Source organism: Hylobates moloch, unplaced genomic scaffold, assembly GCF_009828535.3.
Source record: "Hylobates moloch isolate HMO894 unplaced genomic scaffold, HMol_V3 SCAFFOLD_2, whole genome shotgun sequence".
NCBI classification, from domain to species: Eukaryota; Metazoa; Chordata; class Mammalia; order Primates; family Hylobatidae; genus Hylobates; species Hylobates moloch.
In genome coordinates this window covers 42,807,471-42,833,267 of record NW_026652277.1, presented here as the reverse complement: position 1 = coordinate 42,833,267, position 25,797 = coordinate 42,807,471, and the positions used below count along the sequence as shown (strand labels likewise).

General features: G+C 37.3%; 1 protein-coding gene across 2 annotated transcripts in view; it reads right to left on the bottom strand.

Moving 5' to 3' along the window:
• The window catches only part of SNCA (synuclein alpha), a 113,966-nt gene extending 88,536 nt beyond the window's left edge, over positions 1 to 25,430 (bottom strand). The window contains exons 1-5 of one of the 2 annotated variants that reach the window (XM_032139727.2): positions 25,374 to 25,403; positions 24,088 to 24,908; positions 22,668 to 22,813; positions 15,347 to 15,388; positions 9,500 to 9,642 (exon numbers count right to left, since the gene is read on the bottom strand). In XM_032139727.2, coding sequence (XP_031995618.1) covers positions 9,500 to 9,642; positions 15,347 to 15,388; positions 22,668 to 22,788 — 306 coding nt within the window. In that variant the 5' untranslated portion in view covers positions 22,789 to 22,813; positions 24,088 to 24,908; positions 25,374 to 25,403. Of the gene's footprint in view, positions 1 to 9,499; positions 9,643 to 15,346; positions 15,389 to 22,667; positions 22,814 to 23,589; positions 23,659 to 23,871; positions 23,915 to 24,087; positions 24,909 to 25,373 lie in introns of those variants that run through there. The other variant, XR_004245499.2, reaches the window with a different exon arrangement.
• Between the last annotated feature and the right edge of the window lie 367 nt (positions 25,431 to 25,797).

Below are 25,797 nucleotides of genomic sequence, written 5' to 3'. Positions count from 1 at the left end.
GGCGTTGTCTGAAAGCAGGAAGGACTTGGGTCTTACTCCCTGGTAGGATGCGGCCTCAGGAGCAAGGCCTGCAGTCAGAGTGTGAGCAGACACTCATACAGACGTGGGGGCTGACATACCAAGTTGGAGAACGTATGCTCACTTCCCGTCACCCCCATACACCCTGGTTCCCAAGAGTTGAGGCAGTTGTGGTAGGGGTTCTTTGGTTTCCCATGGGCTCAAATTAGGCCTCGGACGGAAGTGAAGGCAGTGGCTGGCTGGGTGAAATATGGCGGACAGAGTCGGTGAGTGACAGGAGAGCATGTTATCCCTTTTAGACCCCTGAAGTGTTAGAGAGGATCAGCCAGGCACGTTTAGACCATAGGATGTATCATATTGTAGATTCACCCCAAGGCTTTCGTGGCTGTGCAGTAAAAGTGCAGGATGAAACCAGACTCTCTGAAGGGTAAGGATATTCCCGTCCTTATCCCTCATCCTTTCCCCTTTTGCAGATAAACCATCCCACTTTCAAATGAACTTGGGAGGAGGGGGCTTTGAACTGTGCTTGGGGTTGTTTCTCCTCTGGAAATGCTTCCATTCTAAAAAGTTCTGGCATAGGAAATTGGCCTAAGGAAAAACTCTCAGCCCTCCTTCCCCTTAATGGACTGTCCTGCCTTTGGGTGTGAGTAAAAAGGGCTGAGATCATTCGTCAGCCAATTTTACAGCTGCAATCTACTTAGACCTGCCCCTATCTAGGTCACCAAGGATTTTTGTCAGCATTTGGTACAAAGCCTATGTGAATGAAGATGGTCATTTCTTTGGTGTTGTCCCAAGAAATGTAACAGAAAATGACTATAAAAGAATGGATTCTGATATGGGATGCTGAGTCCTGATAATCTCTCTAAAAGTCTTTCATCTAGGACCTGAAATCAGCCATTATTAAGAAAAAGAGAGAAAGATTGCAGGGGACAGTTCCGATTAACCTGTGGCATCCCAAATCTGTGTTCTATTGAACACCTAGAACTATTCTCCATGGGTTTGGCGTCAAAGAGTCATTAGGAAAGACGGTAACTATTCCTCTTACATACAATATTAAGGACTCTGAGATTTGCTTCAGCTTAACAGAGATACTTTTAAACTTTGTTAATTTCAATGTTTCCCAAAATTATTTGAGCAGGGAACCCATTCTAATTATACCATGTGCATAATACTCAATGGAATCACATGACTTTGGGGAAATCAGAGGAAAACTAATAGTGATTACATTTTACTTAGCTAAATAAAATGGCATGTTCAGTTATGCTTTTCCCTCTTTGTGTTATATAATTTACTTACTTAATATCATCAAACTACAAAGGAATATGGAAAAAATTTTCTATGATCATACATCAACACACTTCTTAGAAAAAATAAAAGTTCTTAGCAAAATATTATAACTGTATAATGCACTACAATTTTTAAAAATCTTTTGTCTGCATTATCTTATTTCATTCACACTCCAACCCTGGGCAGTTGGCTGGCCAGTTACAGATGAGTAGCTATGGTTTAGAAAGGTTAAATAAGTTGCCAGGAGTCTGGCAATGCATAATTGAATACATTGTCTTAAGATTCAAGCTATTAAACACAGACTGAAAGCATTTTGAACTCATTTAATTCAACATTTTTATTTCACAGATAAGAAAACTCATGCTCAGAGAGGGGAGATGACATCATCCAGTAGAGTGAGAGAGACAAGACCAACTCTCTGTTCCCTGAATTCAATCCCATGCCCTCCACATCAAGCCATGTTTTCCCTGTATATGACCAAACAAAATGGTGCAGTTAAACCAGGAGCTGTCATGCACAGGAGGGCAAGCTGGCCATTATGCAGGATCAAACGGCAGATATAGACCATCTCTAGTAGAACCCTTGTGAATTGCCTTTGTTTCAAACTCTTAAATGTTAGTATACCTTTGTAGAAGGACAACCATGAAAGATGAATTGCCACTATAAGCAGTCATTAGTATTTAGTGGAGATTATCTTTTAAAGGTGCCTACTTTAGATATGTCATAATATTAGAAATTAAGGATGAAGTATTTCTATCTATCTATGCTTTGTAGGACAATTACATTAATCCCAAAGCTACGTGACATGAGTAGGAAACACATGCCTCTTCTGATTTCCCTCAAATAATACATACTCAATCCACTGAGCAAAAATTGGAGCCTCAAGGCAAAGCTGTATGTACAACCTCAGAAAATCTGTGTGGCATGAAATACTGTAATGTACACTGAAAGGGCAATTTATGTTTTTTGTGAGGATTCCCAATAGCCAAATAGAAAAAAAGTGTGTATACATGTGAATTGGGATGACTTGATATTAAGGATTGTCAGACTTATGTCACCCCATTGTAAGCATAGATAGTTAAAATCTATTTGATTTCATTAAATTAAAAGTGTACATTATTCATCACAATCCATAATGTAACTGAATTCATTCTTGTGAACTGAATTCCAATTAGATTTATCATATTGTTGTGAACACCAGAGAAATGTAGGACAGTCCCACATCTAAGCAGGAAGATAAAATATATACCCGTTCTTTCTTTCCATTTTTTCACTTACTTGTTCAATAAATAATCTATTTATTCAACAAGCATAGTTTCTGGCTCAGTATTCTTTGCATTAGTATTCACTATGGCATTAATAAGAATTAAATTCTACTTTGGAATTCTCACAAGTAACTGCTTAGTGATTCCAGAATCACCTGTAGAGGGGGATATTTAAATTGCAACTTAAAAATCCAAATGTTGTTAAAAGTTTTAATAAAATTTCTTATAAAAATTACTTCATATACGAGTTGACAAATTGTTCATTTTCTCCTTGTAGAAGAACAATTAAATTGATGAGATGTATCATCTAACTCTTATAAGCATAATCATATATTTGCATGAAAAACACAATTGGCATCTAATTTACCTTATTTCTGTACCCTTGAATATCACGTAAACATATTTTGTCCTAATTTTTAAATACTTTGAATAGTTTGAGAACCATAAGACCTCTTCCGACAATTTCCTCTTGATAAAGCAAATAGCATCATCAATGTCTCCCTAAAACTTAAAAACTAACAGCCTATGCTTGAAGGGGCAGAAAAGTCAAATTATTTCTTACTTTTTACGGACAAACAGGTTGTTTATCGTTGTAGTTGGAGACAAGATATATGGAATAATATATAAACACATCTATCCTATTTATGCCTGTCACCTAAACATGTAAATGCTATTTTTCCAAGTTTATTATCAAATTACAAAGTGGAAATATGGCTCAGATGGTAATAGAGGTAAAAACAAACCTAAGTCATGTAAGATGAGTAAGTCTAAAGATCTAATGTACAACATGAAGATTATTGTTAATAATATTGTAGTGCATACTGGTAATTTTTCAAGAAAGTAGATTTTAGGTACTGATAGTAAAAAAAGAAAGGTAACCATATGATGATGGGTATGTTAATTTGCTTTGATGTAGGAATCACTTTTATATATGTGTGTATATTTTATATATATATATATAAAGATAAGTATCTCAAAACATCATGCTGTACAACTTAAATGTATACAATTAAAAATAATTTTTAAATACACCTAAGTTTGAAGTCATCCTACGTTTAATAGTATCTCATTAATGAAACCAGCAAAATTATCATGCCATCTTTGCAAGTGAAGGAATACTAACAATAGACGTTAGTACATGCACAGTAAAAATGGGTTCATAAAAGTGTGGTAATTGCTCTCACGTTGCAGTCCACAGAATTTTAAGCTATGTTAAACATTTATGAAAGAACAAGGGAAGTGCACGAATATGACTTAAACCTATTTGTTGGTGTACCATGATGCAGTTCTATCCCACTCATCGTATAATACATTTCTTTGACAAATAAAACTATAATCACAATCAGTTCTCTGAATATTAAAATTGAATGTATAATCATGTATATGTTGTGGGGTTGTAATGCTTACAGACTATTAACTACTGATCCTAAGATTTGGGTGGAAGTATTTGTCTCTATATCTAAACAGCTAAAATATCATGGCTACTATCTGTGTGGATGTGAGGTAATTTCAGTCTACTGACAAAAACACAATTTAATGTATGATGTTTATTGAGAGTATCGGCCTCTCTCATTTCTAAGGTAAATCTCTTTTTTCCATGATGGATATATACTTGTTACAAACCATATTGTTCTCAGAGACCACAGCTGCTCCTTTTTTCCAAGGGTAAATATGTCAGTCTCCAGGCCTGAACTGCCCATTTCTTGAAGGCAGGAGCCATCCATGTGTTACTCAGTTTTGTATTTCTCATGGTGCCCAGCTGAGTGTCTGGCACATATTAAGTACTCAGTTAATGATTTTTAATGAAAACATAGCAGTAAGCCTATTTTCCTTATAATTTTATACATAATTACAGAGTACTTTCCCACCTAGAACCTTACAGGATTAAGGGTCATTAGAATTCACTATCCATCCATCTTGAACCCAGTGAACTTTTGTCAGATACAAAGAAAGGCCATAATATTTGTGTTTCTAAGTGGGGACAGTTTATGTACCATTAGTGGGTTCTCATTTGAGTAAAAAATACCAACTTTTACATACCACATTGCAAAATGTCACTGTTACATATCTTTAGAAACAAATCAATCTTTTTAAAAATTTTTATTATTATTATACTTTAAGTTTTAGGGTACATGTGCACAACGTGCAGGTTTGTTACATATGTATACATCAATCTTAAATTTTTCTTTAATAATCACAGTATGCTTTCATCTAAGATTATAATGCCAGTAATAGTGTATGCCACTCGAAACACAAATACAAATCAGGCAATTCATTGTGCCTCAAAGCTTTTAATTTAGGTCTAAATACACCTAATAGTCATCTGGTTATCTTCTGAAGTCAAGCACAAGGACAAGGACCAAACTTCTAATTATTTGAGGCAATGTATTATATTAACAATTATTAGACACTTAAGGTGAAAGTTTACTATAAATTAAAATATTTCTCCAGTCCTGACATCTCTTATTACTACCTTGTTATAAAATTATTTTAAGATTATGCCTGTGACCTGTGTGTGCTTCTTCAAAGAAATCTGAAATGTTGCCTGTGACCTGTGCTTGTTTGTGAAATCAACATTAAATGATTCAGCTGATGGCAACATATATCATCTGATTAATCATTTAATCAGAGGGTCCATAACACTCAAGTGTTTAAAAATAAATTTGCATGAAGCCCAACATGACAGCCATAGTAAGTCAAAGGAAATGAGTAAAAGGATGCTTAGATATTATAGTTCATGATGTCAAACCTGACATTTTAAATCCTGCTTTTGTTTTATTCATCTAGCACACAACTGGCTAGCTATTCTTTTATGACTTAAGTCAGGATTATTACAGAATATACATGTGTTAATCCACTTGAAATGAAGATTTAAAAAAAAAGCTGTTCATAATCTATTGATCTAATTTTCCAAAATGACATTGCTTAGGAACTTCATTCTGATTTTGAACAACAATAAATAACATCGCTGAAACTGGATGTTTTAAGTATCCGAGGCAACAGATATTTCAAGCTTATTTCTTGCATGAAAACTATTAATCATCATGTAGATAAGTCAGTGTCTAAATGGGATATGATAATGAAACTGACTGCTGCATTATTTGTCAGGCAGTGGCTTCACAGTTTATTCAGGACTTTTGCTCTCTAAAACTCCAGAAAATGACAAAAATATAAAAACTTCAGGATCCAACTCTTTTAGAGCATTCCATGTGGCATGAAAGAGATGCTCATTAGTTCAGCCAGGATTTATTTGAGCACCAGCCACATGCAAGACACTGTTGAGGAGCTGGGATAGACCAAGTGTTCTAGTGGCTACTACACACTGCATGCATAGTAGCGTTACAGAATAACGCTGATTCAAGTCACTTTCTTTGTACAATATTCTTAGAACAAGCAGATCTTTCTTCCTCAATAGAAGTAGGAAATATAAATTTTCTCTATATAACATCACTGTTGCTTTGCGCTTAAAATTTCTGCCAGTGCATTTTTAACCTGTTTCTACTCTGCCAATAAAAGGTATGAACTTCAAGAAAAGAATTGTATGACTGATAACTTCTTATGTGCACCTGATTAAAAATATAGATCAAAAGATCTATTATTCTAATGTACTAAACACAAGAGTTAATATTGTTCTGTAAAACAAAATCTTATAATTCAAGTTAACTCATTTGTCCTTTAACTAGTCTTATACTTAGAAATTATTACTAAGGGCAGCTACATTCATATGATGAAATTAACAAAACGGGTATCTCCTTTGATTTACTCTTGATTTATTGGTTGTTCAGAATTACGTCATTTAATTTCCACATATTTGTGAAGGGAGAGGAAACTCCCCCCCCCCCCATCAACTAGATGGTGATGGACCAAATACCCTCAAAGGGCATGAAAGGTGAAAACCGGTGCCACTACTCCCTTTCAGTGTTCCTGATCTTAAAGCACAGCCATTAATCCACTTCTACAAGCTGGACATCCGGTACCCCTACTTGTCACATCCCTCTTCCTCCAAGTTTCTGGCATAGTGTGAGCAAACATTCTTTCTTGAATGATGAATGAGTGTCTCAACGCGGTCATTAATAAGCATTTCAAGCAAAAAGAGTTTGCTTATTTCTATTTGCCAGGGTCATTTTATCAGAGTTTAAAATATGAAATAAATTATTTCGAAGTTCATAATGAACAAATTAAATACTTTCATTGACACCATGCAGATTTTTTAGCATCCCATAGATGTGACCACAATTGCAGACATTTATTAGAGTATTCTTTGAATTACTATAGAAACTCAGAACTTTATTGCTAAATTAGACTTCAACAATTTTCTAGTAGAGCTTCCTTGTTATATGAGAAAGACTTTTAGGAGATCTGCAAAAGGTTATCCAGTCAGGTGTGTATGAGCAGAGAGGAATACTAGCCATTTTTACTCTCAGTCCAATGTTTATTTCCACAACTATGTTGCAATTTCTAGGTTCTATGGCTTCATTTTCATATTAGAAATCAGTAAGAAACTGTACTACCTATAAGGGAAATATCTCCAAATGATTAATTTTGTCACATCACTTAGATTTCTGCTTTAAATATTAAAATAAATCACAGTATTTTTAGATGGATGGAAAGCGAACTCAGTTTTGTAAAAGATTAAGCACTTCCATGCTCCATTTGCAATTTATATTGTATGCCTTAAATGCAGGTGAATAAAAGATGGTACATGTTTCCCTGTTGCTTAATATTCTGCAGCAATAAAATTCTCTGTTAAATCTAGTTGTCCATAATTGAATGTATAAAGACCCAAAGGAAGGTAAGTTTTGAGGAAGTGCTTGGGGAAGTGATACAGTGGCTGGAAAAGTACTATTGGTGTCCAGTCTATTCCAAATGACTGTGCAATCTTGGACTACCCACTTCCTCTGTAGATTTCAGTTTCCTCATCTCTACAATCAGAAGATTGATCTGAACAGAGGGTCTGTCGATGGACTTCCCATTAAGCCCTTTGATGTGTGTATGTGAGTGCCCATTTTTCTGAAGCTAAGAGGGTCCATAGCTTCTATCAGCCTGTGAAAAGGGTCTGAGACACAAAACTGGTTAATTGCCTGTGTACTAATTTAATCTGAGGTCCCTCTTAACTTGTGAAATCTTACAAAGCTATAAATAGAATTAAAATTTTAGACGGAAACCAGAAATTAATATAATTATTATCCCTAATAAGATTATTTGAAAAGCATATTTTGTACAAAGGGGTACCAATATGACCAACCATGCATTCAAGCATTAGCTGAAGAACTTCACTAGAAGCCCAGTAAGGATTTGCCATAATTAGCATCCATTGCACCGACACTAGACATGTAACTACACGTAGTAAATCTAAATATATCACAGATATTTTTGTTCTGCCTTTCTATTATCAGAGTTTTAATGGGCTATCAAGGTAGGGCTGCTACTTAGGATTACATGAAGTGGAAACAACTCAGAATAGTTTGCCAGCACATAAAACTTCTTTCTCGCAATTGTCAAGATATTCATCCAAAATCATTTTGATTGTAACTTTTGGATAGCTGAATAGCACTGTTCTTTTACTAAGCATATGATTATAAAAGACCCAGAAATAGAAGGTGTTCTGCTTACTCACTTACTTCCTTCCCTCCTTAATTTAATAAATGTTTGTTAATTGTCTACTGTAAGTTGGAAACTCTCCCAGACACTTGTGAAATATCAGTGAACAAAATAAATATATTTCACTCTCATGATGCCTACATTCTAGAAGGGAGAAATAAAATAAAAAGCATACATTGAAGTAAGCACATTATGTATTATATTTAAAGGTGAATAACACTTTGGCAAAGAAAGGAAAAAGAAAGAAAAGGAAAGAAGGAAGGAAGAAAGGAAGGAAGGAAGGAAAAGAGAAAGAAAGAAAGAAAGAAAGAAAGGAAGGAAGGGAGAGAGGGAGGAAGGAAGGGAGAAAGGAAGGAAGGACGGGAAAAGAAAGAAAGAAAAAGAAAGAAAGAAAAAGAAAGAAAGGAAGGAAAGAAAGAGAAAAAGAAAGAAAGAAAGAGAAAGAAAGAAAGAAAAGAAAGAGAAAGAAAGAAAAAAAGTAGGGAGACTGGGAATACCAGAGGTGAGAAGAATGGCTCCAATTTTATATAGATTAGGGTGGGCCTCCCCAAGAACATGTCAGGGCAAGGGTATGCTTGATTTATTAAAGAAATAGCAAGGAGGCCATTGTGGCAGGGAAAAAGCAAAAATTATTTTGCTGTTGAAGTGGTGACATTTGTAAAATTTTATCATTGTTGACACCTCATACTGTATTAGTTCCATATTTAAAATGAAAGTTATAGTATCTTTGGTATAATCTTATTCGTGTCCCATGTTTGTCAAAAAAATTCAGTCAAAATTCTTCTCAGAATTTTAAAATCGACCTCAAAACTATGATCTCTGGTTGGTATGTATTTTAAGTCTCTCAGTTCCCACAAATATGTATTTGGCAATGAACTGTTATGTAATATGCAGATATGCCATTTAATAAGAGATTATGTCACTATAAAGAAATCAAGTAAAAGAACTTTACTTTGGAAATTAGGAAATTAGGCACAAAGGGATTTGTTACTCCAAGGAAGAGAAATTCCAGGACTTATAGCTAACATGAAAGCCCTCATTCTTTCTGAAATGTCACTGTTCCTTTGGCATTTTACTAAATTTTTTGTTTCATTAACTTTCTTCCAGAAATTGAAACAATCATGATAATTGTAAAATTTGCATGGCATTTATCTGGGTTAATGCCTGAAACAAGCAAGACCAATATAAAGGTAGCACTTTTTCACAAGGGGAGGGTCAGCTAGCCGTTCCCCACAGTAAGTATCTTGCTCCTGCCTCCAGGCCACACATGAAAATGAACCGTAATCTCACCAGCTTATAAATGTAACACAAAATGTACACAGCCGTACCTTGCCCAACTGATCCTTTTTGACAAAGCCAGTGGCTGCTGCAATGCTCCCTGCTCCCTCCACTGTCTTCTGGGCTACTGCTGTCACACCCGTCACCACAGCTCCTCCAACATTTGTCACTTGCTCTTTGGTCTTCTCAGCCACTGGTACAAATAAAGAGCAACAACAGATTAAAGGGTGATAGAATAACAGTGACTTAAAATCATTCCACTTCCACTAGCCATCGACTTCCATACAACTGTATCTACACATGCCATAGATAACTGAGGGGTCAGAAGAAACAAAAGCCACCAAGATGTCCAAGTGAGTGTGATTCAACCAAACATTGAATCTTGGCTAAGATATTTTTGCTAAAGTCATGCAGTATTAAAAAGTGCTTCAAGTTTAACAATCAGGAATGTAAAGCCATGAGTGATTTGGATTTGGTTTATACTAAGGAAAGTTTACAGAAAGCAATTCTTACAGGTGCAGTTATACTTGAACCAGACTCAGCATGAATATTTCTTTATTTCAATTCAGTGCCAATCCTTTGATCTCACTCAGCAAGTTAATTTCCACCACACCTTCTAAGCAACACAATACATACTTCTATTTATTTATTTATTTGGATGGAGTTTCATTCTTGTTGCCCAGGCTGGAATGCAATGGCACAATCTCAGCTCACAGCAACCTCCGCCTCCTGAGTTCAAGCTATTCTCCTGCCTCAGTCTCCCAAGTAGCTGGGATTACAGGTGCCCACAACCACGCCTGGCTAATTATTTTTTTTTTTTGTATTTTTAGTAGAAACAGGGTTTCATCATGTTGGCCAGGGTGGTCTCGAACTCCTAACCTCAGGTGATCCACCCACCTTGGCCTCCCAAAGTGCTGGGATTATAGGCATGATCCACCGCACCCAGCCCCTACTTATTATGTATGTGTTCAGGTGTGGTATTATCACATATGTATGAATAACAGCATAAGAGGGTTGTGAAGGAACTTGGATGTTTTTATAGAACTTCAAGTAGTGAAACAAAGGGTTCTTAAAAAGCTAAATTTGCAGTAATTTTAATAGGAGCAAAGGAGCTAGACCGTATGAAAATGAAGAGGCTATTGAGCACCCTTACAATTTCTTTTCGTAAAACAAAATGAGATACGGTCATTCAGTAGATTTATTAAAATAAGTTAACATTTTTGAGAAGACAGTGTAAATAGTTTGAATTGAGTTTATAAGCAGAAGTTTAATTTCATGTCAAAAATTTTCTTGTTCAGTTAAATAAGCCAGAAACAGAAAGGCAAACAACCACATGATCTCACTCATGTGGAATTTAAAGAAAAAAAAAAAGTTGATATCATAGAAGCAGAGAGGAGAACAGTGGAGGACAGTGGAGGATGGGGACACTCATCTAAGGAAATGAAGGCACATTTTCTTGACATGCTTTGTACTACCCAGATAAGCCTCAGTCTGAGAGGAGTTACACCATGTCAGCAGTTCAGTGCTATTCACATGATTATTGTATAGGTTTCATCTCACCAGTTGAAGAAGCCAATATTCATTTATTTATTTATTTATTTATTTTGAGACCGAGTCTTTCTCTGTCACCCAGGCTGGAGTGCAGTGGCACGATCTCGGCTCACTGCAAGCTCCGACTCCCGGGTTCACACCATTCTCCTGCCTCAGCCTCCCCAGCAGCTGGGACTACAGGCGCACGACGCCACGCCTGGCTAATTTTTTTGTATTTTTAGTAGAGACAGGGTTTCACCCTGTTAGCCAGGATGGTCTCGATCTCCTGACCTCGTGATCCGCCAGCCTCGGCCTCCCAAAGTGCTGGGATAACAGGCGTGAGCCACCGCACCCGGCCTGAAGCCAGTATTTAAATGGTGTGGACAAAGCAATTCGTTTTCAAATAGACGATGTAAGTCATAGAAGCTAAGGGGGTCTGTAAGGACAAGAGGCTTTCTCCTTAGTTCAGGCAATGTGGGGAAGCCTGACATAGCCACACAGCCCAAGACCAGAAAGGGTCCACAGTAGTGTTGCTCCCTATTTGTCTTTTAGGCTAGAATTTTCTACAACTACCTACCAACTCCGTGCCACTTCTAAGGATATGGCTGATGTCTCCTTAAGAATAAGAGCTATTTACAATTCAAAGTTCGATTTAAATGCCAGTGAAAAGCTGTACTGAAAATCTTATGTTTTAAAACATTTCTGAAATGTTGATCCTTTAAAAATAGTCAATTATGTGTTTCAAGTTGTCATTTTTTTTCTTTTCAAGGATGTGAATTGAAAATTTTGCTTGAAACGAACGTTTTCTTGTTGTAAAATCTCAAAGCAAGATTAAAAATAGGTTTTGAATTTTTTACACATCCAGCCATACATTTTATAATATCTAGATAAACTTTCATAGATGTATAAATTTTAATCTAGTTTTAAGGCAATACACTGTACAGTAAAATGTACTCTGTACATTATTATAATTTCATTGTTTTATTATTATAATCATAAATAAAGTGGTTACATTACAAAACGACAGAGTGTACATGTAGCAATAATCGACACATTTAAAAACATTTCCGTAGAACTGATTTCTCTAGTAGGGTCTCTGCTGACCTTTAACCTCTATTTTTCCCCTTGAGGGCCTTTCACACTATTTCTCTACTCACTGACATTACAAATGACGGGTGACAAAACAAAAGGAAAAGAGACACACTCATATTAGTACATTTTGGGTCTAATAAATGGTATCTGTTTTTCAGCAATTCAGTTCTTTGAAGTCAGGGATTCTGCTTTATTTTTCTTTATATTATTTCATAGTAAATAATAAATAATTTAGAATATACTAAAATTTAGTGTCTATCTCTAATGTCTGCATTAATACAAATAATAGGTTTATATTTGACTTTAGCTACTTTAAAAATAAAATTCCAAAAAGGAAATGTGATATCAACTTTTAGAATAGATATAGCCAAATCTAACCTTTGACATTAAACAAAATTATAAAATTAATATCTAGTTTTGAATTGCTATACAAGTGATGGATTTAAAGAAAATAAATTTAAAACAATTTACTAAGGAAATTTAAATCACAATATGTTAAAAATTAGTTTTGTTCGTTATGATGTAATAAATTTATAAGAATCAAAACCTTCAGAAAATCTCCAGTGTTAGAAATTTCTTTATACTACACTTGCATGAAAAATAAGTAAGTTTATATCATAGTTTACTTTTAAAGTACCTTAAAAAACATATCATTCAGTAAGTTTAATTAAACCCATTTTCATATATTTCTATAATATGATGCATTAAGTTGATAACTGAAATAATTTCCTGAGATCAAACAGCCAGGATTTAAGTTGGTGGATTTTTCATTGATATTATCTAATTAGGATAATTTATTTTCCTTGAACTTTGTAGGTAGAAAGTTCCCAGCCCAAGTTTGCTGAAGTCTATATTTCTCCCCCGCCCCACCGAAAAAAAAAAGCGAATGGGATGAATTTAGGGGAAATTGTTTCTTTAATATTAGAAGATAATATTAGGTACTATGTAATAGTTTCTTGTTTCCCTGCATTAAAACTTGTAACAAGAACAATTAACAATTAGCTAGCACTTAATATGTACCCATAATAAACATTTTACATCAGGCATAATATGCAAATTATTCTCCCTCTCTTTAACCATTGAAGTGTAATTATCTTATTTCTTCTTATAATTAGACTTAAGCACTTTATATTAAATAACTCTATTCAAAAAGTTAATTCATTTATCTGATGTGGGAGAGGAATGATTATGATAGCAGCTGATTTATCCCAATGTGTTTCTCATAGCCATACTAGTTATGACAGCATTTTTGCTTATTTCACTACTGCCAGGGTCGTTCATGGGTGCAATTGCTGTAAATATTGCCCATGCTGAAATCACCGTGTCCTTACTGGCTAGCAACATTTCCCATAGTTTTCTGTGAAACACTAGTTTCATTCAACCCTAGTAACTAATGAAGAAAGGTTTCAATAATCAAAAAGTTTGAATAACCCTGATTTTAACTATGCAATGCAAATTTCTTTACTGTGGGACATCTCAGATTCCTTAATATACTAAAGAGAAAATAAAGTATGCAAAGTCTCCCAACATTGTACAATGTTAGGAACTTAAGATTGTGGGCCACTGTCCTTCAGAAAACATTTTATAAAATGTCTAATTGTACAAACTTCAGTCTGTCTCTCTCTCTCTTTCTCTCTCACACACACATACACACACACACACACACACACAGATATGTGTTTACATTTTGCCATTCTGGAGAAGACTAAAAAAATTCAGCCCATCTCCACAGTCTCCATTAGATCATTAGGTGACAGTAATAATTGGGTTCTTTAATTTTTACCACTGACTCCAAAACTTGCCACATGCTTGTCTGCTTTCGAAACCTCATGGGTTCTTCCTCAACTACTAAATGGAACACCATTCATCTAGGCTGACCCTCTTCAGATAGTGTAGTCTCCACCTGTCTGTTATCTAGTTATTATAATCATGCTTCATAATATCATATTTATAGGAGGTCCCCAGAAGGCAACATAGTCCACTTACTTACCTAGTTCTCTGTTGGATTGCAACAGAGCCCATTAAAGGTGCACAATTAACTTCTAAGAGAGCTAGTTTCAAGGGAGTCTGTTTTATTTTTACACTCTCATTTTTAAATCAAAAGTACTCATTTAAAGAAATATTTTTCTCCACTAGTTGTAAAAATGTTGCAGAAGAAAGTTCACTATAAAACTATAAGTAACACTTATAAAATACATATTGTTTGCTTTTGTTTTCCAGATGTTTTGTGTACATTAATTCACTGAATTATTTTATAGATGAGGAAGCTAAATCACATAGAGGTGAAGAATCTTGCAAAAAACACACAGCTGGTAAGGAGTAGGCAGGAAGTTGAACCAAGAAGATCTGACTCCTGTGTTTTTAGTCCTATCCACAACACTGTATTAAGATTCCCATATCATTGTCCTCGTTTCCATTTTAGAAGTCAGTGATAGGAACATTTTATTTTTACAGGCACTATTGTGTTTAATGCTTTCTGATCATATAAATTATATTTCTGATTATATCTTTTGCTTCACCACATCTGCCAGGAAACGTGGAGTAATTACAACAGAAAACGTAATTACAGCAAGTCTGCAGGCTTTTAATTTGTTAAATTTTGGTTCTCCTTTGATTTTTCTATTTCTGGCACTCTCATCCTCATCTTCCTCAACATCTGATGATGATTATCATCATTTTCATCACTTTTGATATTTCTTGATTGTAAACCTAATTGACTTATTCAAATTCTTGGTAAATTTAGGCCAAATGAATAATATAATCAGAAATGTAATAATTGTACAATAATATTTGTACAAATAGCTATACCATAACAATACAAATACAAATACAATAAACAATTTACTGACTGTCCAAGGGTGTTTCCTGAAATGCACTCTGAATTATCAAAGGAATATTATAATCAACATAATTTAAGGTCAAAATATTTTACTGTAATCAACAGAAATTTTACTCTTTTTTTAAAATTATGGCAATATTCACATTTTATTTTTGTCCGCAGTTTGTCAATACATTTTTGGTCAGAATATTTAAATGTCCACTTAACTATAAATTAAACGTAGCTTATCAATTCAAAGCCATCATTATTCTTGGCAAGTATATTTTTTATTTATAATCAATATTTACCTATTTAAAAATATAAAGAATTCAGTTTCAATAAGACTGATATGCTCAGTGATTGTTTTACAATTTCATTCGGAATGTTGAATACTGGGCCACACTAATCACTAGATACTTTAAATATTGTCTTTGGATATAAGCACAATGGAGCTTACCTGTTGCCACACCATGCACCACTCCCTCCTTGGTTTTGGAGCCTACAAAAACAAATTCAGGACATAAGTCTCAAGCTAGCCTTAAACTGCTCATTAGCTAGTTTTCAATACAACTAATTTAAAAATCTCGATCTTCAGAAGTCTATATATTATTGTATCTTCAGGGAAAGAAAAAAAATATATATATATATCCTAAAACTAGAAGAAGGAACTCCAGTAACCACCACAATAAATAGAAGAAAGCCCAGCTAACAGGAGGTCCTCTCAAATTACGATTTTAGCACAAAATAATGACTTTATCCCCTTTGTTCCCACATCATATATCAACTTACAGAGGAGAAAAAAGAATGAGATAACACTGGGGCCCAGTGAGAAGATAATTTTGAATTCAGAGCTGTAGAAGCTTTAAAAGTGGGGCACTAGATTCAGATTAGTCAACCCATGAAACAAAAGCGAAGAAGGATGGAGAGAAGGCTTTAACATGTGCTGAACACCCATTATGTAAAAAACATTTTAGACCGGGTGTGGTGGCTCACGCCTGTAATCCCAGCACTTTGGGAGGCCGAGGCGGGTGGATCATGAGGTCAGCAGATCGAGACCATCCTGGCTAATATGGTGAAACCCTGTCTCTACTAAAAATATAAAAAATTAGCCGGGCGTGGTGGCGGGCGCCTGTAGTCCCAGCTACTCGGAAGGCTGAGGCAGGAGAATGGTGTGAACCCAGGAGGCGGAGCTTGTAGTGAGCCAAGATTGTGCCACTGCACTCCAGCCTGGGCGACAGAGCAAGACTCTGTCTCAAAAAAACAAAAAACAAAAAACAAAAAAAACCATTTTACATATCATCTTATTTAATCTTCATAACATCCATTTAATATAGTTATATTATGCCCATTTTAAATATCTGATGAAATTAAAAATCCGAGTTAAGTAATTTATGTAACATTACACATGCAATAATAGGCTATAAGCACATTCAAACTAGGGTCTCTACACAGGATCAGAATTTCTTCCAAACCTTGACCATTACTAAACTTGAATACAAATAATTATTTTGTGTATTATTAAAATTATGCTTGTGAAAAATTTTACTCATATCCTCTCTAATGTTGGATTTTTCAGTGTAATTCACACTGTATAATTTATGGAATAGGCATGATTTTTATGTTTTACAGAATTATCATACTCCTTTTTAAGTTTGGATCAGTTTACAAAATGTTACCATTTGAACTTTAATGTCATGATATACTGACAGTGTATTTAGCATAAGGTGTACTTTTCAGCATCGCTTCCTCTGGGACACCTTCACTCTTTATCACAACCTCTTTCCCCATTATACAGATACCTTCACCTCAGTATGTTCCTCTGACTGCATATTTAGAGTCTCCTGAATTGCAGCAGTGACAACATCCTCAGGGTGGCTACTTCTTGTATAAATCAACTTATGTTTGATTCAAATTTTACTTCCAGCATGTTTCACTTCCTTTGTTTGCTACTGTTTCATCTTTGCTGGCCAGTTTTCTCTTTTGATTGTGCATTTTTGTGAAACATCACATGGGCTCACCACTGGGAGACAATGTGGCCACACAAGTTTGGGCATTGCTGTCTGTATGAACTGCATAACAGATGTGAAGCAACCAATCTCCAAAAAGCTTTGAAAGAAGTGCTGTGGTTTTGTCACTGATTATAATGGGTTTCTGTTATTTATGTAATGATTTGAAGGCTGAAGAGTTAGCAGCAAAGTTTGCACTTTATGCAATGACTTTCAGTATACTGTGGTAACAGAAATTTGAATTGTGTTGTTAGGGGCTGGTGTTATTTAACTAACCATGGTAACTGGAATTTGTGTGTGCTGGAACTATGCAGAGTGAGAGCAGCTGATATTTAAGAGAATATGTTTCAATCTCTATCTCTCATCCTCACCCCCTGCACCCCACGTTGTCTTTGCCTTAGCAGTACCTAAGAATTTGACCTTTGGTTATATTATGAAACATATTCTGAATCAAAAACAATGAGATAGAAGTAGAGAGTAGAAGAATGATTATTAGAGGCTGACAAGGGTAAGAGGGAGGGGAGGATATGGAGAGGTTGGTTAAGGAATATGAAATTGGAGCCAAATAGGAATAAGTTCTAGCATTCTGTAGTACTGTAGGGTGATATACTTAACAATAGTTTATTGCATATGTTCAAAAATCTAGAAGAGAGAATTTTTATTTTTTAATGTTCCCACCACAAAGGAATGATAAATGTTTCAGGTAATGGATATGTTAATTACCCTGATTTGATTATCACACATTGTATACAAGTATAGAAATATAATTCTGGATCCCACAATTATATACAATTATATGTTCACTAAAAATAAAAGAAAAATTAAAAATAGAGTAGCATATGACCCAGCAATCCCTCTTCTGGGTGTAGATCCACAAGAAAAGATTTCAGCATATCTGTTCCCAAAGGCCCAACACAGTGGCTCTTGCTTGGAATCCCAGTGCTTTGGGAGGCTGAGGCAGGAAGATCACTTATAAATATATAAGGAATTTTAAAAACACTAAAACTAATATTTATTTATTTAGCAAACCAGAATTTAAAACATTAAAAATTAAAGTGTTTTATTTCTTTGTAAAAAACTTTTCAAGAGTAATGTAAATAGTGTTTTTCTTCTTCTCATTGTATAACTTCCTATAGGGAGTGGATATGTTTTTTATATTTTACAGAATCGTCATACCGTATTTTAAATTTGAATTAGGAGTTTGAGACCAGTCTGGGCAACAGAGTGAGATGCTATATCTACAAAAAATATTAAAAATTAGCCAGGCATGGTAATGTATGCCTGTAGTCCCAGCTACTTGGGAAGCCAAGGCAGGAGGATCTCTTGAGCCCAGAAGTTTGAGGTTACAGTGAGCTATGATAACACCACTCCATTGCAGCCTGGGTGACAGCAAGACCCTGTCTCCAAAAAAGAAAAAAAGAAAAACATAATAGCCACAACTAAAGTGTTTACCGATAGATAGGTAGATAAAAAGACTGTGGTACATAGATACAATGGAATATCAGTCAGCCCTAAGAAAACAAGATCCTACCATTTACAACGTAGAAGAACCCAGACAACATTGTGCTAAGTGAAATAAACCAAACACAGAAAGAAAAATATTACATTATCTCACATATATGTGGAAGCTTGAAACAAAATTCAAATATACAGAGACTAAGTAAAAAACAGGGTTAATAGGGGTGGAAAAGTAGGTAGAAAATAGGGACATATAGGCCAGAGGATCCAAGCAAGTAGCAGACGTGTAGGATGAACAAGTGTACAGATCTAATGTATGAGGACTATAGGTGATAAAATTGTACTATATTTGAGATTCATGATAAGTAAGTGGATTTTAGCTGCTCTTGCCACAAAAACAACAAAAAAGGTAACTATGGGAGATTATGAATATATTAATTTGCTTCAATATAGTAATTTTTTAGTGTCTAATGTATCGCATAACATCATGTTGTATACCCTAAATATACACAATTAAATTTATTTTTAAAAAAGAATGCCACTAGGCCAGGTGCAATGGCTCACGCCTGTAATCCCAGCACTTTGGGAGGCTGAGGTGGGAGGATGATGAGATCAGGAGTTCGAGACCATCCTGGCTAACATAGTGAAACCCCGTCTCTACTAAAAATACAAAAATTAGCCAGGCATGGTGGTGCGTGCCTGTAATTTCAGCTACTCAGGAGGCTGAGTCAGGAGAATCACTTGAATCCAGGAGTTGGAGGTTGCAGTGAGCCTAGATCATACCACCGCACTTCAGCCTGGAGTGAAGTGACAGACTGAGACCCTATCTCAGAAAAAAAAAAAAAAGAATGCCACTAAACCAAACCATTAGAACTTATAATTAATTATTTTTTATAAATATCTTATGCAACATATTTTATATCTTTGTAGTGTAACCCCAAACAAAGAGATATGTATATAACCTAAAAAAAAAGAGATAAATGAGAGTCCTCATACGGTTACCATGTATCAAACCAATCAGCTGTTCTTTGAGGTCATAATTATTAACTAATAATCTGTAATTGATGGTTAGGCTTTAATTTATGATTAATCTGTAATTGATAACATACAGCTACAAAATAGGTGCCAAGTGGTTATGTGACTAGCAAGGTATAAATGCTGTAGGGACACCAGAGCTGATGGCTTCCCTGAGCGGAGGTGTCCCACACCCACCCTATCTTGTCTTCCCAACCTCAAAAGAGCACAGAGTGGAGAAGAAGGTCAGAAGTAATACCTGAGAGTTTTGAGAACTCAGCTATCCCTGTTGTGCATGTTATGTTGACTTTGTCAGCTTAGTGAGTTGAAGCACATTTTGACTTGTAATTTGCTATCAATTTCACTGATGGCCACTGCCACTTATTGAGCAGAGTGGCATTGGTAGAGACTCAAAAGATCATCATTTTCTTGCATTTATTGCATTTATATTACTGAGCATTATATAAAGATTAAAATATAAAAAATTAAATCTTTCTGCTTTTGGATTTAGATCTAATTAATTTCTGAGTTATTTGAAGAAATTTTTGTCTATTAAATTGAAGTATGTTGATTGAAAATTTGTATACACAGATAACAAAAATGGAGGGAACAAAACCCACAAAAATAACACTGATCATTAAGGTAGTTCTTCAATGAGTTAAAAAGTAGTTGTCAAAAGTATATTCTTATAAAGGAATGAGATTACTTTTCTTATGAGGCTTCTACCAAACATCTTTGGCCATAAGTGAAATTATAAAATGGTCTTTGGTCACCTCCAATTTTTCAAACTAGTTATGTAATGAAGGACAAAAGAATAAATAGAAAACATGTTGGCAAAGTAATTATTCTGTTGGAGAGTTTATTTGATAATAATAACCATGGTTCCTATATATAAAAGTGTGCTCAATTATTCATATGTCCTGTCTTATTATGACATTCTCACAAAAACTGCAAGGTAGTTGCAGTTTTCAAAATCATATTTTTTACTAATCAGGGAAGTGATGCTCAGAGATGTTAAGTACGCTTCCCCAAGACCCTAAAGGTAATAAGTGATGTAGTCTCAACCAAAACTTTGGTTTGTGTGATTAGTGCATGTTCTTTCCACTCTATCAGTAGTCAGCAAGCTACAACCTACAAGACAATTCCAGCCCACCACCTGTTTTGATAAATGAAGTTTTATTGGAACACAGCCACACTAGTTATTGTTTGTGACTACTTTCACACTTCAACAGCAGAATTGAGACATAGATTTTTTTTTTTTTTTTTTTAAGACAGGGTCTCACTCTGCCACCCAGGCTGGAGTGCAGTGGCTAGATCTTGGCTCACTGCAACCTCTGCAGCAAGCTGTATGGCTCAAGCCATCCCCCTCCCTCAGCCTCCTGGGTAGCTGGCAATACAGGTGCATGCTACCATACCCGGCTAATTTTTGCATTGTTTGTAGACACAAGGTTTCACTTTGTGGCCCAAGCTGGTCTCAAACCCCTGGGCTCAAGTGATCCAGCAGGCTTGGGCTCTCAAAGTGCTGGGATTAAAGACCTGAGCAACGGCACCTGGCCAAGACATAGATCTCATGGCTTAAAATATGTGCTATCTGATTTCTTACCAAAAATTTTGCCAACGCCTGGACTATACTATTTGTCTTCGCATGGTCATTTTTTGTCTTAAATTCTGTGTATAAGTTCAACTGTCAATTAGAACTCAGAATGTAACCAATAAATACTTTATAGAATGTGCTATGTGTTAAATGCCATGAGAGACATTGAAGGTAACTAAGTCAAAGAAACTTGTGCTTGCAGAACTTGGAAATCTGAGGACAAAAGGAAAGATATGGATAAACTGCATGTCACTGATTCAGTATTCCAAATTCCATCTAAAAAGGTATAATTCACACTTCATAAAGTATTTAATCTTAACTCACCAATTTTTTCCTCTTGTAACACCCTATTTCAATGACTTTCTGAAAATATGTTTTAAGGTAGAAAAAAAGTAATTCAATTGAAGATTTGTGGGAAAATCAAGTCAACATAAGAAAAGTCTAAATAATGAGGCAATGGCACATGCCTATAATCCTGGCTACTCAGGAGGCTGAGGTGGGGGCATGACATGAGCCCAGGAATTCAAGGCTGCAGTGAGCTATGATAACATCACTGCAGTCCAGCCTGAGTGACAGAGCAAGATCCTCACTCTAAAAACTGAAAATAAAAAACTGAAAAAAAAATGTGTTGTGAACTTCGACGAGATGCATTCATATAAATCATCCCAAGTATAAAATTTCCCCCACTGATCTATCTTGAAGAGATAGTGTAGCTTTCTTTCACTTTGCAGACATAGACGGAGCACGTGTTTCAGCTAGGCAACTCAATGTGCTCATCCTCCACCTGACTGTTCACCCTTTGACTCTTACTGCTATAGTTGCCACCAGAGAATATGAAAACCTCAGAGGAGAAAGAAGAGAGGAAGAATGGGCAATGTGTCTATGTTGAGTGTGTGTGTCTATCCCTGTGGATGAGAGCGTGTGTGTCTATTCTTTTCCAAGGAATTCAAAGTGGTTTGTAAAATGACACTCAACTGAATACAGTTCAAGATCCAGAAAAGAGAGTCAGAGTTTGGATGTATACCCCAAGGTGGAACTTTAGGAACAAGAGGTAATAAGCATCAATTTCTTTATTCTTTTAGTATGTGTGTCATTTGATGGATGAACTATATAAATGTTTCTGAGAGATTAGTAGCAGCCCTCAAGCACTTTTCTCTGTCCTCAGTGTTCACAGAGACCAAATGATCACATGAAGTAACTCTACCAAAGACTAATCTGTTCTTTCCATTTTAGGGCCACAAATAGGTCTCTTTATACACATCACAGGGGCATATCAAAGTCATATTTTAAAAATCAGAATGGATTAAAATTGACAAACATTATTCAGGATGGTAAAAGAAATCACAGACCCATCAATGATTTTGATTCTTAAGAATATTCTTGATACTTTTTAAAGGACTATGAGTTTTTAAAACTGTTCTCTGAAATAGAATTATGTATGCACAGAAACATTCATTTTTAAGAAGTCCTAAATATTAGGGCAAAATTAAAAATCTGGAAAAGCAAACAGCTGCATTTTTTACTATTAGCTCAAATACACACATTCACATTCACCTACCTACACGTACCTCTGACTCAGTCCACCTTTTTGACAAGCAATGATGCAAAAATGAATCAAGAGAGAGAACTACCAGCATTTAGAGTATTGATTATCCTAACCCATCAGTCATGAACAAACACCAAAGTGACATTTGGGGTTTACCTACCTACATAGAGAACACCCTCTTTTGTCTTTCCTGCTGCTTCTGCCACACCCTGTTTGGTTTTCTCAGCAGCAGCCACAACTCCCTCCTTGGCCTTTGAAAGTCCTTTCATGAATACATCCATGGCTAATGAATTCCTTTACACCACACTGGAGAACATAAAATACACTTTGAATGAGAACTTTTGGGGAAAAATAAACAAAAAACACTGAAAAATCATGAGAAACCCTCCAAAGTGTGAGACTCTTTTAAGTGTACACTCATTTAACCATTGGACAAAGCAGACATTTTTAGCTCTGGCATTAAAAATTTAGCATCTCCCATCCATCTTGGCTAGTAAAAGTCTAGCCACCTAACCATGGATTAGGATGAATCCTCTGAGTTGTTATTACTGCATTTCAGAAGTGGAGTTGCATGAAAAGATTCACCCCTTTTTTAAATTCCCGGGGTCTAAAGGGTAACAGTATGAGTTAGAAGCATGGAAGCTGGAGGCTTAGGGTCAGGGGCATCCTTAACATGAATCCCAGAAGAAGGCTAACAGGTTGATGGTGGAGAGGCGTAGGCAAGAGAACTAACTACTCACTCTGGGTGTGGTTCAACCTCAGGCAAACAGCGAGCCCAAGGGTGGTGATTCTAATCCATCCGAACATCCACCCCCGCCCTCAGCTATCTACCCTGAGCAGGCGCCGCTCACACTCGCGGGCCGTCTCCAACCCCGCGCCAGCCACCCGAGGGGGCGTTCTCAGCCTCCACCCTAGCGAACCCCCGCGCCAGCACTTGTTAACCCTTTACCACCTGTTGACTTGGCCTCCCTGCACTTCCATTTCATTATTTGCCAAACGCAGCTTGCTTACTTTACAGACAAAAACCAAGAGAGCGGGCAGACGGATTTTAGGTAAGAGAGAAATAAAAGTTGGATGCTCACGCTCCATGGAGCATTCTCGCGTTTCCCGGGGAAAAGCGGATCCCGGAGAAGCAGCCTAATCTCTCAGCCCTTGTGGAGAAGAGAATATCAGAAGCAGGACGAAAGCCAGGTCAAGTTTCTTTCCTTAGGCTCCCCAAAGGGACAAGTACTCACCTCCCAGAGACCTGGCTCAGCGAGTTCTCACCGCAGCACCACCCCCTCCTAGTGCCCTCGACCATTTGTCTCCCACCCGGCGTTCTCCAGGATTTCCAAAGACGCCCGTTTAGATCCACAGGTACTTACCTGAGTCCCTCTGCTTCTCCACAACTCCGATTCCTCCCCACCTCTTTTTTAAAAAAAAAAAAAAATTAAACAATTCCCAAATAATATTTAACAGGGAAGGAGGAAAAGGAGCGCACAGGAAGGGCGGAGGCGGCACCGGGAGGGGGACTGTCCCCAGAGGAGGCCGCTGTGAGCCGGCGACGCGAGGCTGGGGGCGTGGGAGGCAAACGCGCTAACCTGTCGTCGAATGGCCACTCCCAGTTCTCCGCTCACGAGGATGGAAAGGCAGAAGGCTTCAAGGGAAGGCGTGAGGGAGCGCCCAGGACGCTCTCGGAGGGGCCGGGCCGGGGTCTGCGCTGCAGCTCGCACGCACCTCACTCCCGCGACGCGGCGCTCGGTCGCTCGCCCCCTCTCTTGGGCCCCTTCTGGTCGTCGCCGTCCTCCTCCTCGTCGTCCTCCTCCTTCTCCTTCTCCTCGGCTCTCCGCCCCCACCGCTGATTTGTCAGCTCCTCTCCCCGCCCCTCTCCCGGCGCTCGCTGCTTTCCCTGCAGCGTGCTCTTCGTCCCCTATCTCGCATGGGGATGGGGCAGGGGGCGCAAGGTGAACCATCAACTCCAGCCGCCTGCCTGGCCGCGCAAGGCGGGAAAGTGGGGGCGCTTTTGCGCCTCACCTCAAGTTTAGGGTCACGAGCACTCTTGTGGTGATCGGGAGCGGTTGGGCTTGGGATGATGCCTCTCCCTCTTTCCCATTCCCCTCCCTTCTTGTCCCCGCCTTTCCTCTGGGTCCTCCCGGGACCACCCCCTACCCCTCGTCAGAGTCGACCTGGGAGAGCCGAGGGCCTGATGGTCGACCACCAAGGGCAGAGCCTATCCCTTGGGGAGCTGCTGGAGGAGACAGGTAGCGCAGGGAGGTGGCTCACACCGCACCGCCGAGAGCACTTTGCCCTCGCATGGCTGAAATTTAATCACGGTCACAGGTTACAACGTTAGGGGTCGCTTTAGTTCAAATATCCTCAAGGTTTTCGTTTGCTCTTAATCTAGGACGAGCCGGAAAGGGTCCTGCGGGTGAAGCGGAGACTACTAAGGGAGAGTTACAGGTTGAGGAGGCAGGAGAAGGCTCAGCAAATCCTCTTCCCACCCTACTATCACCATTTTCTTTTCCACCAATCAGCGCCTGCCAGACGCTGATTTTCCCATCAGTGGAACAAGGAATAAATATTCCCCAGCCGTCTAAAACAAGCGGTCCTAAGGCTTTTAGCTCTAGAAATGGGACTTACTTTGCAGATCTCCCTTTGTCTGGGAGAAAAATCCGGCTTGATTTAGCCTACCAGACCATCATATCCAATTTCTTCTTCAGCCCCTTCTGCAAGGGAGATGCTACACACCACTCACCTTTCTGACTTCTGATTCTCGTTGCCCTCAGAATTGACACCTCGTTTTCTCTCCCCCCACCCACCACACGAACAGACACACAGACACACGGGAACTTCAAGACAATTTTTGCATCGCTTAACACATTTTCACCTCTTTCGGAGCTGGAAGACAGCTGTTCCTGGATCAGACCAGAATGGAGAAGCAAGCTCCTCCCACTAGCAGAAAGCCTTTGCTTTCTGTGCCTGGATTCGGAAGATTAGTTAAGCACTGGAAGAGGGGGGAAACAACAACTCGTTTTTGCTGTATGGTTTTTTTAATTGTTTTTATATTTATAGAAAGTTATGCTTTGTCTGATTCTTGCACTAATTTGGGTTCTGAAATTTGAGTAAAATCAAATTTAAACATACAAAACAACTTTAAAACCACAAGGAACAGTAAGCAAATGATTATACATAAAAGACATATAGAAGATAATGCATATGTGTTCAGTGGAAAATAGAAAAGCATGAAAGTAAGATCACAAATATTTATTATTTAAACTCTTCCTTGAACTCTTGGTCTGCCCTTTGGAAAA